At 33.2% G+C, this 15,499-nt stretch overlaps 1 protein-coding gene across 2 annotated transcripts in view; it reads left to right on the top strand.

Annotated features, from left to right (window-relative positions):
- LUZP2 (leucine zipper protein 2) overlaps positions 1–11,546 on the top strand; it is a 252,885-nt gene extending 241,339 nt beyond the window's left edge. The window contains exons 14-15 of one of the 2 annotated variants that reach the window (XM_013177762.3): positions 10,141–10,218; positions 10,912–11,546. In XM_013177762.3, the coding sequence (XP_013033216.2) occupies positions 10,141–10,218; positions 10,912–11,019 (186 nt within the window). In that variant the 3' untranslated portion in view covers positions 11,020–11,546. The remainder of the gene's footprint in view (positions 1–10,140; positions 10,219–10,911) is intronic. The other variant, XM_048050882.2, reaches the window with a different exon arrangement.
- Positions 11,547–15,499: the final 3,953 nt, after the last annotated feature.

Raw genomic sequence — 15,499 nt, 5'->3', positions numbered from 1 at the left:
AGCAATCATACTAGAATACAGCAGCATAAAGAAACGTTTGGAAAACAGATCTAGGTAACTGACCTACCCACTTTGTTGATAACACCCAACAAATTGTAAAAAGCTATACTTATTGCCCATTTATTGCAAGCATTAATAATTTATTCAGTCATAATTGCGCTCCCCTCTGCCACAACCTCTAGAGGGGCAGAGGCAAAGAAATTGCATGTCCAGAAGAGTGCATAATTTGATGCTGCAGCTTTCTTTATATTTAAAGATGAAGAAAATGTCCCTACCTACTAAAATCTGAAGAAGGATATGAAAGAATAAGATTTAAAATTCTGAAGCTGGAGCTAACTCCAACTGGAGGTTGGTTACTGCTTGGGAAAGTTAGGAAACATTTGATGGAATACAGTTTTGTTTAGGTAGATCTTTACAGAATGTTTGTGGAAGGAGGTTCAAGCATCTTTTTACTAAAGTGAATACTTTAAAACAGAAAAAAAAAATGAGAAATTAAAACATTGCTCAACGTGAGAATGAGTGTCAAATTTCTGCGTCAAACCATGAAATGAAAGACATGGAAAAGATGCACTTCTCCATATAAGTGGGGATTTAATTATTTTGACTTGGGGGAGAGGGTGTACTTTTTTGCTGCTATCAGCTAGTATATTTAGCCATTTAGTCATTATGGCTCAAATTCGTATTTTGAGAAAATGAGAAAAGAGAAAGCAGAGGAAGACTCCAACTGGAGTTAGAGGTCTTGAGGAGTTGAACTATTTGACGCGACTGAAGATAAATTAAACCTTAACCCTATTCCCTTCCTCCTTCTAAGTGCACAGATAAAGAAATTAGGCCGTATATCTAAACTTGATTAATAAGATTAAGATTTATATCATTTAATCTCTCAATAATTATTATATTTTAAGACCAATTCTATTTTCTGTGGGACTCACATTTCCATTACATTTTAAATCTTTGAGGTGTGTTAAATCTGTGTTTGACAAAACCTCCTCTATGTAGAAATAGCTGTAAAATTAGAGAAAGAATACCATAGGGGCATATAAATTCACTGTGCCTTGCTGGATAATGCTCCTTATTGGAAAATTAAGCTGGAAATAGTTTTGTCAGTCTTGCCTTGCCTTTAATTGTGTAGCTATCAATTCATTTTCCAACTGAAAAATAGGTATACTATGTAATATTCATAGTTACATTCTGTTCACATAAAAAAGTAAGATTTGCACTAGTATGCAAAAAGGTGTCTATGAAGTTTCACCATGCTGTGCTTCTAGTGTCTGTTGAAGCAATAGCCCTGAGAGATGAGTTACAAAGTCAATAGTTAGGATAGCCACACCTGCAAGCAAGGAAGCTGTAACCAGTGTGATATTTATCCCTAGTAGAAACCGATCTTGCAGTACAATTTTTAAAAGTCACAGGAAGAAATGTTCTCTTTACATTAAATGGGACTTTTACATTAAACTAAATGTTCTATTTAAATTAAATTGATCTTTTTTATTTCAGTGATCAATTGATCAATTACAAATAACAGTTGTTCAGTTCAAAGCTTGCATTTTTTTTGTTTTTTTTTTTTTATGTTTTTACAAAGCCAATTGACTGGAATGATTCAAGAGAATTCCAGGAGTTCTTTGTGCAGATAGCTGCAAAACCATACACAGCCAGAGCCTATTTTTAACTGTAAGAAATTGGACAGTGAAGAAGCATGGCCTGTTTGTCATGCATCCTACAATATTTTGGTCCTTAAAGTGAAAGAGTAGATATGTAAATATAGCAATATACCTAATATTTTATACAAGTATTTATTTTCAAATTGTGGCTGCATTCAAAGTACAGGATTTTCTTGTCTGGGGGGCATTAAATAACTCCTTTCCCAGAGAATATTCTCCATTTCTGTGCTACCATCCCATTGAATTTTTGTGACAAATACATTCTCTCTCCCAGGGTCCTACACCTGATTTTTCAACAATGGTTCCTTCAAAGTTTGCCGTGAGAGAAAAAACATACCATTTTGTCACAAAGACCTCATTTCACTCTACATCCCAGGAAAACTTCAAGTATGAAAACCAGAATTTTTTCTCATAACTCTGAGAGTTATTTAAAGAAATGGAAGCAAGATTTTCAGAGCGAACCAATTAAAATACATTTTTCACAACTCTTCGAACAATTTTACAAGTCTAAGAACCTACCTAGTCCACTTTTTGTGCTGCAGATTGTTCGCAGTGATGAACAATTTTCTGGTTGTTTGAGATGAAACTTTTCTTCTTTCTCTTACCTGCATTGTCCATCTGAATGGGAACCGCATAGGGAATGCTAGATGTGCAGATGTGACATGGGGATAGGAACCTCTTCCCACTTTTTAATCATTATTTTAACATCTTAAATCAACAGATATATATTTTTACAGACAAAGTAGATATCAAATTAATTATTTTTGGAAAATGAACTAACAATATTACTTTCCACAGTTAATTCTAGTATTGTTATTTTAGAGACATCACCTTAAGTCCTTATAGAACTAGAAACTATTTGTTTTCCTGAAGGATCTTATTATTTCAATAGTACCAAACTGTTATTTGCACCCATGAACACTATCACTTTGAGAAAATTCCAGACTTGGGAATATATTAGAGTTTTTTTGTTGTATTTTTAGCCGTATTTGGTTTTGTGTGTGTGTTTTTATCAGAAGTTTTTACAAATGCTAAATTCCAATGAGGGAAGTATAGGCTGCATAGCCAAGAACACAGCACAAGTTCTCATGCACCATTTGTTAGAAAAAGAGATCGGGAAGGGGAAAAAGAAAAAAATGGGACCTAAAATGAATATGCTTAAAATTCAGATGTTGCTTAGAAACCTAATATTTCAACAATATTTTCTCAGAGCTTTGCAAAGAACCTCTAATTGTCTCTCTGGTAAACAAAATGTGATTTTTGTCTTGGAAGAATTACTGTAGTAAAGACTGACTAGAGAAGAACATGCAATATTTCAGTTTTTAAGACAAAAGATAATGGGAAATGGCAAGTTGTTAGTCTCAAGCAATATTTCATGGTCTGTATGGCTAGCTTTTCCTGTAGCTGTTTAAAATTGGCAATTTTGAACATATGTCAATTTTTCTGGTATGCATGTTCAATCTAATTAATATAGTATACATTGGAATGAATAAAAAGGAAATGTTGATTACAAATAGGATACAGACAGGACAAATGAAATTAGCTCATTTTCAGTTTAGACACTTCTGACACCTTTGTTGTCATGAAATTTGACATGACTTGTCTTAGCCAGAAGTAGATAGGATATCCTGTAGTACATCTTGATTATTTCAAATCATCTTAGGTTTGTTCAAGACCATGAAATGGTAACTTCAGTTTTATTTAAAAATAAATAAATAAATAAAAATCTGTTACTTAAATACTTATTATATTTGTTTCCTAGCCTTGCCCAGATATGTTTTCCCTGTGACTGGCTCCTGAAAGTCTCTATATAGAACCAGAGTTCTGCAGAGCAATTTTCCATGTATCATTTCCCAAAAGCTATCGGGGGGCTTTTTTTTTTTTTGGCTCCCAAAGGCCAACTACTTGTACATAAGAATGTACTTTGTCTCTCTTTCACATCAAATATTTCTAATGCATGTCGTTCTAAACCTTCTTTTTTTTTGTAGTGCTGAATCCAAATGTATAAAGTATTTCTTGGTTCTCTGTTCTAATCTTAGATTTTTTGCTCTGTGCCCTTGTAGACTTCCCTGATAAATAAAAGCGATAGTGCTTTTATTTACTGCCTTAATTTCCTGCAGTAAACAAACATTGCTTGTTCATTAATCATTCAGTGACAAAGGACACTGAGTATTGGACCAAAACTTATACATGTCTCTAAGCAACCACAGAGTTTACCTTCATTTTTCTCTGTCCATTTCAATTTCAGAGATTTGATCTCATTGTGCTTTCCCATCACTATCCCAAGGGAGTAATGACAGAGAAAAAAGAAATCACTACTGTAGCAAAATTTCAATTATAAAATTCTTGAAATGAATTCAGTAAGTGTGTACCCTAAATGAAGACTATGCAGGTCGTAAGAAGTTCCATCAATTTATTTTAATCATCCACTAAGTACATTGTGCACTAAAATAGGGGAGGGGTATGAAAAGCTGCACAAGTGTATTATGAACACACATGAACACTCTTCATAAATACCACACACCGTATCTTCTAAACAATGTGGGTCAAAAAAGATTGAAATACATATTTATTATAAATTCATGAACAAATCTTATAAAAGGTGTCCTTGAATAAAATGGAATCCTAACTTTCCTAATAAAATTAATTCCACAGCAGAATGGCATTTTAATAGAACATCATCTATTCTGAATATATGCAAATTGTTAATGTTCAACTTCACAAATTTGAAAAGTCGTATTATTATGAGAAAAAAAAAAAAGGAAGTAGAAGTAAAAATATCCATTCAGTGTAGGAAGAAATAAAACATGTCAAAGAATTATTTACTTCATAGTGCAGAGAGCTAAAATCTTGTGATCCAAAAAAATTCAGTCTGAGGTGCACAGAGTAAAAAATTGTTATATGAACAACTAGACCTTTAAGAGGCATGCAGCACATATATGGTAGACCAATGAGCATATGTGATTATTGACAGGGTAATAACAATTCAAGCATCCAATTAATTACAACATTGGATAGAATTTGTAGTTCTTGTCTAATGAGGAAATATAGCCTTTTCTTATTTTTAACGCATATTATTTGTTTTGTTTTCTTTTCACTTTTAATTAGCCTTAATAGGAAAACAGCTACTTTTAGCCAAGTTTGTCTTTTAAAGGTTTCAGGTCATTTGAACCAATAATACAAAACATACAGAAAGATCTGGACATATGAATCTATCTGAAGCTAGTTCCAGTGAGATATCTCATCTAAGCATAGTCAAAATTCAATGTTAAGCGTGTTTTCTTCCTGTGTAAATTATGCCGGTTAAAACTAATCAATACCATCCTAACTGAACAATTCCTCACGCTCCTTTTGCCTATATCCCAGATAGCACTTTGCAGAACTGAAGACACTGGCTAGTGACAGTAGGAATGACACAGCTGAGCAGCACCTTCATCACATTTCTCAGCTGACTTGACCACGGTATCTGGATTTCTTTGTATAGAACTAGCTGATGACTTTCTCCTCTCTCGTGCTCTGCAAGCACATCCCACTTTAACACCTGCTGAAGCTAGCAGGGAGTGTGATGATGAGAAGGAATGCTGGAGCTGAAGTGTTTGGTCTGCTCAGTCTGTATATCAGTGATACCCTTTGGCAGTGGAAGAAATATTTACTTGATTTCCTGTCCACTTGTGGTAAGTGGCATGATTATATGAGCAACAAAAAGAATTCTTATTTGCTCTGTTGATACAGTAGGATACCCTTCCAGTTACATTGTTCAACAGTTTGCAGATGAAATTGCATAGTTTAATAGCCTAGGGACATGCTGAATTTTAACAGGCTTTCAGAAAATTCTTTTTAAATGAAGATGCACACTTGGCTGATCCACCTTTATAATTTATACATCCAGCTGCGAACCTCTCCTGCTCAGCTGTACAATTCACTCAGTGAGCTGAATACTATCACTTCTGAAATTTTGCATACTTTACTGATCAAGCTGCTTATTTTATAACCAGAATTTCATATAAATTCACTTAGCTAATAAAATCGTGTAGTAAACTGATCAAGATGGAACAATATTCCCAGGCATATGCCCCACACGAATTATCATATCTTGTTAAATCTCTCATATTGCTGTTGCAGATACTTTTTCCTGTTGCATACACAAACTGTATTGCTACAGGCAGAATGCAGTTGTAGTTAGTGCTGTTCAGAATTCTCACTGCTGTATGTTAGAGCGTTTAAATTTAAGTGTTCAAACATTAGTTTTTTCCTGATGTCTCATGATAAAAATACAGCATGTGTAATATAATGAATATTTGTCTTAAGAATAAGCCCATTATTATAAACCATTTGGCAGACATACTTGAAAAATCCGTGACAGCAACTTAATATTAAGGCAAAGAATATTTCCACACATAAAATATAAAGATTGCTGGGTAATTGATTCATGGGTGAAATTCTGAGATCTGTCACTAATGGTTATATACAACATATTAACTATGACCATGTTTTATTAAAATAAAGCAATGTAAGGGAATTGGTAGGAAAAAAAAAAGAGAAAATGTCTCAGTAAGCTCCAAAGGAATGTATATTTCTTTTTTTTTGTTTCATTGCTCTTTGATTTGTAAAATTATTTCAAGATTTAGTCATAATTTACTTAATAATGATATACTTGAATAAGTACTGGCTATGATTACAAGCAATGAAAGTTTTCTTCCTGAATCTAGAAAGAGGCAATTGTTTCTGTGTGCACATGCTAGGGAAACTAGGATTAAATGTCCCTGATTGAGGAGTTTTCAGGTACTGAAGAAAATATATATAGCAGAATCCCTTTTCATCCAATGAACCTCTGATGACAGTCATGCTTGAAACTTTAATAAACATTGATTATAACTGGGTGAGGAAAACAATAAAATGGCTCCTTTCACCTAGGTGATGTATGCACAACTGATATGCTGAAATCTTGATGCAAAGCATGGCAAAATCACAGTATCTATCTAAAAAAAAAATATTTCTAAAATCTCATCTTCATAAAATAGAAAACCACACTGACAACATTTCAACACTTTTCTTTTCTGAAAGCAATTACTGTTTGGTTTGTGTTAGTTTCTACCACATCAAACTATTATTCTATAATACTGTAATTAGAGTTACCTTTCAAAGGTGATAGAAAGAGACGTGCAGATGGGACAGCAAACAAACAAAATCTTCCTAATATTCAGCATACAGAAAACTACCCCCCCCCAAAAAAAAAAAAAAGTATTTCTTGTTATTAGCATTATTATTTTTTTAATCTATGTATCACTCATGGCTGTGAAAGATATTCTAATAACTTGGTTTTGTATTTTCTAATTTGTTTGAGGTGGACTTTATATGCAGTAGAGATTGTGTATGTATTTATGTGTTTGTGTATGCATACAGGTATATATGTGCCTGTGTGTATATACACACATAAACGTTCACACAGGCATGTATGTGTGTGAATATGTGTAATGGTGTATGGGATATCTGTTAGGCTGTTTTTAACTCAGTTTATGGTTATGGTGGGAGATGCCGTTATACCCATCTATCTCAACTTTTGGAACTCGACTTAGAACTGAGAGACAGTGGGCTTACACAGCTCATCCATAGTGACTGGTTACAGTCCTGGCTATTGTGCTGCTGTTGACAGATGGTGTATTGAAGGTTATTATGATGCTCAATCTGTAATGTATTTGTTAATAATACGCAAGTTTTCACACTGATGAGGAATCGACAACTAATGTTCTGTGTTTTAACAACAGAAAGATATAGGACTTGCTTTACTTAGAAAACCATTTCAGTCTACTGTCTTTCTCCAACAGTGATCCATACGGTGGGTTACTAAAAAGGAAAATGTTTGTGAGCGGAAAAATGTGAGATACTAGAAACATGAATTTTCTCTTCTTGTTTCCTACCAAGAAGGTCTTTGTTAACTGGCCTATGAAAAGAATCCGAAGGATTAGTCAGTTAGAAAGCATTCTTTTTATCATTAGTTTTTTTTCTTTTTTGGGGGGTGGGGGTGTTAAAGCAAACTTTATTTCTGTATGTCTTAAATGTTTTTCCTCCCCTATTTTTAACAATTTCAGCAGTTTTTCTATATCCTGTGTATATAATATAGATTTTCTATATCCTATATCCTATGTATTGTCCTATCCTATTGTATAGGACATTGTCATATCCTATTGTATAGGATATAGATTTTCTATATCCTATGTATTGTCTTGGTGAAATAAGTTACCTGATAATATTTAGTATATGCAGTTAGAGTGAATTACAGATCAGTAAAGGATTGTATATTTCATTAGTGTTATTTATGTGCTCTTCGTTACACAGACTGAACTGCTGTTCCTTTTTTGACCTGCAACATCTTCTGCCCTCAGACTGGTCACCTGCAAGTCTCTGATACCTTCACATTTTTCTAAATGTGACTAAGCTGGAAACTTTTTTATCTAGCTCACTAATAAATTTACCAAGTACAGGTTTTGCCAAGACCACACATTTAAGCTTTTGAAATGTTAAAAGCTTACTCAAGCTTTCTACTCTGTCATCTCACTCTTTAACCTTTATCTAGAATTTAAGTTACCAGTTAGTATTTCATTTTATTTTATAAAAGGAGTAGATGCTTTATCAAGATATTTTATCAATACTACCTGATTATTCCCTGTTCTGCAATGTTCATCCTGCTGTCTTAGCTGTTGTGTATAGTGGGGAAAAATATGAAAAAGCACCGCCACCATAAATCACTTCAATTGCATCATCTCCAAGGCTCACTTTAGTAGCTTAAACTTGACTAAAAACACCCTGAAGTACTGTGAAGTCTTTGGCAAAAACAGTCTCTTTAGAAGGTTTTGGGAGTGAGGCATCCATTTCCCCTCCAAGTAGTTTTCTTAATAACACGTTTCATTTTCATATTCACACCTGTTTGTAGATCAACTTTGTTAGAGGCAAGGGACTATCAGAATTTCTCAAGTGAAAAAACATAATGAATTTTCCTCCCCCTTGTCAATCTCTTACTTTTTAATTAACTCCAATCTAATGTCATTTGTACTGAAAGGATATTTATACAATTTCTTGATATTTAATTTGCATGATAGGGTATTTATTTTCAATGTTCTCTGCCGAATGAGATAATTTTTATCCTGCTGTGATTTACACTGCTAGAGGATGAATTCAGACTTATTTCCCTTTTTTAGAAGAAAAACTGTCCAAGTAAAAAGCCTTGAAAAACATATCATGTAGAGACTTTTTTTTTTCTTTTTGTTTGTTTCTTTTGCTCTTCTGAACACACAGGGCTTATTCTATCCTAGATTAATATTATCAACCATAATTTTAAAAAATACATATATAAAAGAAGTTGCTGAAATGTCATTAAGCTATAGTGGATATTACTGGTGAATTTGATGCCTTTTTTCACCAATACATCTGATTATGTCTGATGTGTAAAAATATTCTAACTTGACCTAGCTTCAAAAATTTTCCAGGGATTTATGCTAAAAAGGAACTATTGCAAGGGAAAATCTACTAAAGTTTGAAATAAGCAAAATCACTGTTATGTTGTAAAGAGTCTTGATGACTTTATTTTATTTTTTTTTAATTTTCACTCCATTTGATTGGATCAATTTTTATTACCAAGTATAAAATTTCCCATCTGAGCATTGCACATCAGAACTGTATTCTAAAGATTGCAATTTTAAAGGAATGACCAAAAATTATCCATATTTTACTATATTTCACATTTTAATTTCTTCACCTATAGTATCATTAATCCCAGTCCTGAAGGACTTGAATTTAATTTCAGTAGAAATTTCAGCACTAGTAAGACTTAAGACTTATAATGAAGATTTACCTAAGACCTATAACTCTCTTTGGTTTGCAATCTACTGTGTAATACTTCCGGCTTTTTATTTATGTTGTTCATATCTTTTTTCCCTCATATTAAAAAACATATTGGCAAAGAAAATGACATTCTGGCTGGAATAAAACAACAGTGATGAATCTGACAAGCCTTTCTATATCTTGAGAGTTTTCTGACTTCCCCATTCAATAATCTCGATGAGTGATGTACGCAAGAGATGCAGCAGTTTAGACAAGAGAATAGTAATAGGGGAGTCCTCAAGTCTAATGCTCTTGTTCAGTTCTTGTTTACTTTTTCCTCACTTACAATAGAAAATTGTAATTACTAACCTGTTTTATGGGACCACTGTGGAATAAACTTCACTACTGATGAGATTTAAACATGAGGAAAAAAGAGCTATCTAAGCATTAAATTACTAAACTTTTACAGCCACATAAGACTACGTAGAGATGATGGGAAAAAAAGGGTTTCACTTGGCTATGATAACTTTGTTTTGTTCTATTTCATCTACTAGGCTACAAACAAACAAACAACAACAACAAAACCCACTGTGAATGTTCTAAGAAAACGGTATTTTAGGAAAAAATCTAAAGTAATTATCTGTGACATCTGTATTGACAGGTTGGCAAGACATGTTTGGGGAATCGCAATAATTCAACATCTCGTTTGAAGACAGCTGAAACAGAGATAAGCTTTCAGGTATTCTGTTTCCAAGAAGTTTTTGTGTTTTTGTTAAAAGCTCTTGTAAAGCATACAGTTACTTGAAGTATATATGCACATTCTACTCCAATGCTTTTGAGATAGATCTGCTTACTCAGTTCACAGACTTTCACTCTGACAGATTGCCATTCATTTGTTCAAAATGGCTCCTGGCTATTAACAATTTGCAAAACTATTTAATACTCAAAGAACTGGACTAGCTTAGTAGTCAACTGACATTTCAATAACGTGATGTCCACAGCACTGGGAAGGGGAGGAGGTAGAGGTTATCAAAACAGTGCTACATCTGCAATTATGTCAAGATGTACTCAGAAATCTTACCAATGCAAAAGTCTTACGTGAGTTGTACTTCTGTGCTCTTCATTTGATAGACCAAGGGGGAGGAAAATAAATAAATAAATAAAGCTCATTATTATAGTGCAGCATCAGATTGGTATTGTCAAAAATTGTATTCTGCATTGTCAAAAATTAAGTATACTTTCTTAGTAGAGATCAGAATTCTTCTCTAGACACTAACAAAGAATATCATATTCTGTTGTGTTTGGTATATCAATTTAACAGAAATACAGCTTTGTGCAAAATTGTTATTGATTTTAAATGTACTGTTTTATTTGCTTATCTGTGTTCATTTTGTATGTGCAATGCTTACACTGATGCTATTTTCACCTTCAGCAGAAGTTGCACAGCCCTCCATGGACTAAACCTGAAGATAAAAAATCATCTGAGAGAAATGAGAAAAAAAATGAAGAATCTGTTAGTACAAAAGAAAAAAAAAATTAAATGCTACTAATATACATGTAATAATGTTCATTTCTTGCTTCCATGTTCATATTATTTTAGTCCAGAGGCATGAATAGTACCAGGTTTATAAAGCATGCATTTTTCACTATTTTATGAATGTTTGTAAATTAGTCTAGAATAGACCAATTAGTACCTTTCAGCAATAATCCAAAATGGTTATTTGAAGAAATGCTTTGTAATACAGTCCAGTTTTTGAACTATTATTCTACTTGATTAGTAATTGCATATTATAAATTAGTTTCTTTGTAAAAAGAAATTACCATTCTCAAGTATTTTCTCAGTCTGTTCTATTTCATGTACATTTACGGCAAATTAGGTTGTAGATCAAGAATTAAAGGGTAGCTAACATGAAAAAAAAATCTGTGTAAACATAGATGAAGTACAATGCAGCTCGTAAGAGCAACTGTAAAAATGGGACAGTAGGGCTCCATGTATATTTAACTTTTCAGTAATACCATTGCAAATCTGCTAACTTAAACAATAAAAAGTGTTTGGTTGTTTTTTTTCCTTTCCTTTCTTTTTTTATTTTTCTTTTTTTTTTTTTTCCTCTAACTGCTATCACAATTAGTCCTATTTTGAGAACTGAACTGTTGGCAGAAATGAAGAGTTAAAGGGATGGAGATAGGAAGAGTCATGGCTTTTAGGATCCAAGCAAAAATTTTGCAGGTGGAACTGAGTAAAACTTTCTTAGCTCAGGTACCCATCCTGGAACTTGAGTTCCATCCCTTATACTTGGGCTGACCTTTGCAATATAAATATACTTTAAATGGTGAAAACACATTTTGACCCCTGCAGGTGGCATCTTGATCACTACAGCAGAGATGAGCATTTTGGTTGGGGTGTGCTCTGTGACTTTTATGATTCTTCCACTTTCTCATGGGTCACATACTCTACTGCAGTGAGTTTGAAAGCAGAAAGGAAGGGAAAGGGAAGAAAAGCAAGGTAAAATGCCTTCTTTGTGTACACATCACTGTCGATCTAATTTAGGAATTCATGTGCCTCGTATGATTGAGATGAAAATCTTTCAAGAACTAGTGCCTTAGGAACAACTCACTGTCTGACACAGTGCTTTTGTGCTTTCCTCTTGCATGAGGTGTTTTAAAAAGCTATAACTCGTAAACTCCCAGCTCCCTCTTACAGCACACAGCAGTGAATTACAACTGTTACTAGACTGAAAGCAATTTGCTTATATTAGTTTGCTTTTCCTTGCTTTTGAATCAGTTTAAAAAGTAAATAGAAAATGTTTCATTCAATTTAGTGGTATTCTCTGTCCTGGTTTTAGCTGTTAAGATTTTATCTATCTTTCAACAGTCTCATCCAATAGTTGTCCGTTCCTCCCCGGTGTGAAACGCATTTCATTCTGACATTTTGCATGTGTTTCTCTACTCAGAAGTGGATATTGCAGAGTGGTAGGTTTTTCTGCCTGGAGAAATCTCAACAATTTTGAAAAGAAAAGAAACTCGTGATGTTATTAAATAATGGCAAAGTCACACTATTATCAAAGAGAAGATCATCCATGTAAAGTGTCGAAGAAATGAAATCCTGGCCACAAAGATAATCAGAACAGAGATGCTTGTTTTCACAGTTGATCCTGACCAGCATCATCAAATCCCACCTTTTTAGATTAATCCACGTAGTGATTCAGAATTAAGAAAAATAATGAAGGATAAATAGATTTTCTTATCTGTGTATGGTATATCTGGTAAATTTCCTTGGTATTGTTTAAGTACTGCTATTCTGAAGACTCTAGTCTTGCACTGAGAGGATGGAACACATCTAAAGTGAAGTCTGTCCTTCATGGTTATATGCATATATAGAGAGAGAACTACAATGCAAAAAGATAAACATCTCAGTTGAAGAGGAAACTTCTGTTCAGTTTACAGATGGGGAAAAAAGGTTTCAAAAATACATCAGAATGTATGAGAATTTCTGTGGAGAAAGGAGATTTGGAAAAATCTTTGAAAAGGGGAAAAAAACCACAACTCACAATAATGCTTCCTTGTAACTAACATTACTTGTAACCAGAAAAAAGTGTTTATGTTTTCCCTCAGTGGATCAATAACCATTCTTTCATTCCAGCCATGAGTATGAGTAGTTTCACATCCCAGCACTGGGATGAAAATAAACAGACCTTGCTGTTTCCTCTGATTTGCGGCTACTCAATGTTACCGAAAACATGGTCATAAAGGAACTTGAGTTTATACAATATAAGTCACTGCTTACTTGGTCTCTCTAGAATACTCTAAAACTCTTTTTATGATCAGATTCGCAGAGAACCATGTGGCTGAGTCTACTTCCCTACGAGGACCCAACAAACCACAGAGTGGCACATCTTAAAATGTTTCGTAATGCCATGCAGTTGCTTGGCAACCAGGTCATGGACCATATCTTTCTCTTTGCAAATAAGGATTACGTATAAGAGTTTTCTATTAGATATTCCCAAGTCTAACGGTTAAAAGCAGTTTCCAGTATCAGAGCAGGCCATTTTAAACTTCTATTTCAATTTTGCTTTTACATAATAGACTTCACCTTTGAATTCATTTCTCTTTCTATCAGTCTGTGTGTATTTGTAAACATATACGTGCATATACTTATTTACATAAATTTAGGTATAAATATGCATATATATACACAACTATGGGTGAGCAAGTATGTAAACTTAAAAATCTGGAGTGAATTTTCATTCCTGACAAGGTATTACTTAGCATGATAAAACTGGTAACTAAGAGGTGCTCAGTTTACCAAAAATACAAAGATCACAGTAAGGCCTGTATACAAGAATAGAGCACTAAACACATTCTGCTAATTGTATTGTTTAAAAAAAATATATATATATATATATATATATAAATGTTTAAGCCTATTTCTTTTTAAAATGGGTAATTTTCTTCAGTAGTGCATGGTATATCATTTTGTTAGGGTGAGCATACATATTTCATGACACTTGATTTCTATTTTAGTCATTAAGAAGCATAAAAATAAATCTTAGTGCTTCTCTGCTTAAGAAACAAGAAATTTCCAGTTCATTGTTGACTTTGATAGTGAATGTTATATAGAGAGGGCATTTTTATTCATTTATCCAATAACATATGAAGTCTAATTTTTTTCAGTAATAATGGGCTATAGAAAGCCAGAAATTACAGTGGCAGTCCACTTCAGATGCATGTGTTACAATGCGGTCAGAAAGATTGACCGTTCTATTTAAACAAGAACTTCTTTGAATATGAACAGGAAGAGGCTCTCACTTCATCAAGTTCCGCGAGTCTGCCTGACCTCGTGACTTGGGGGAAAGCTGCCTCACTTCTGTAAGTATTTCAGTAAGAATGATATAATACACTACTTACTATAATGAGGATATATCACTATAGGATTAAATTGCTTACTTTCCTGTTTTAAGTCAAATTATGATCCTCAGATTAAAAGATGTTATATAAACATAGGAAATATTAGCACCCTTTCATTGCTTGCTTATTTAAAAAATAAATCAATCAATGAATTTCTTAAAGGGAAGCTCCAGAATGGGTGGATTTCTGGAAAGTTCTTGAAACCATTATAGTAGAAAGAAATGCTTATTTTAGTTGCTTTTCGTCCATTCTATGTATTTTGAGCATTCTTTTTTTCTATAAATGTTGAAAAGATATCCATTTAAAAAAAAAAAAAAAAGTCAATCCCACTTTGGCTCCACTTAGTAATTAGTTAACTTATTCAAATGAATAGTTAAAAAAAAAAAAAAGCAACAAACATCTTAGCCATACTGAGAGACTATAAAATTGTTCTTTGAAAAGAATTCTTAATGGTGCTGTGAATCAAGATTATACAAATTAATTATCTATAAAATGCTTCAACTTGATTCTACTGTAATATTTTCATCTTTTTTTTTAATATTTTTATTGTATAATTTTCATCTTAATTCAAGACATGAAGCAATTCATGTGCCTAAAGTAAATCACATAGTGACTGTGAGGATAGTTTGGTTGGTCTGGTAATTTACAAATATGTTGTCTAACAGAAAATGTTTTTCCTTAAATTTTTGTAGGTTATTTTCAAATGCAATAATATCTTGGAGATTTACTTCAATGCTTTCAACCTTGTTTCCACAGTAGGACAACAAGGTCCCACAATTCTTTATACACTGCTTCAGGAGGGTAAGAAAGATAATGAGAATTTTGTTTTTCTACTTTTCTTCTTTTGTTTTTCTTGTACTACAATGATGCAGTGATCCCTCTGTGCTTTATCATGATTAATAGTTCAATTTTAGAAACTCACTATAATTAACACAAGAGATGAGAATTATTTTTTGGTACCTAGTGATCTAAATGAAAGTAAACAAAAGTAGCAATTTATTTATAATTGTCATTAATTTATGTAGTTGCGGCGTGACACATCCAACTATGTACAGACACAGGACACAATAGACGTTTAGAAGAAACCATAGACCAAGATTAGCAAAGCCAGCACT

The sequence above is a fragment of the Anser cygnoides genome, chromosome 5, assembly GCF_040182565.1.
Source record: "Anser cygnoides isolate HZ-2024a breed goose chromosome 5, Taihu_goose_T2T_genome, whole genome shotgun sequence".
In the NCBI taxonomy this organism is placed as follows: Eukaryota; Metazoa; Chordata; class Aves; order Anseriformes; family Anatidae; genus Anser; species Anser cygnoides.
Note: the sequence above shows the minus strand (reverse complement) of the source record. Positions and strands in the feature narration are given on the sequence as shown.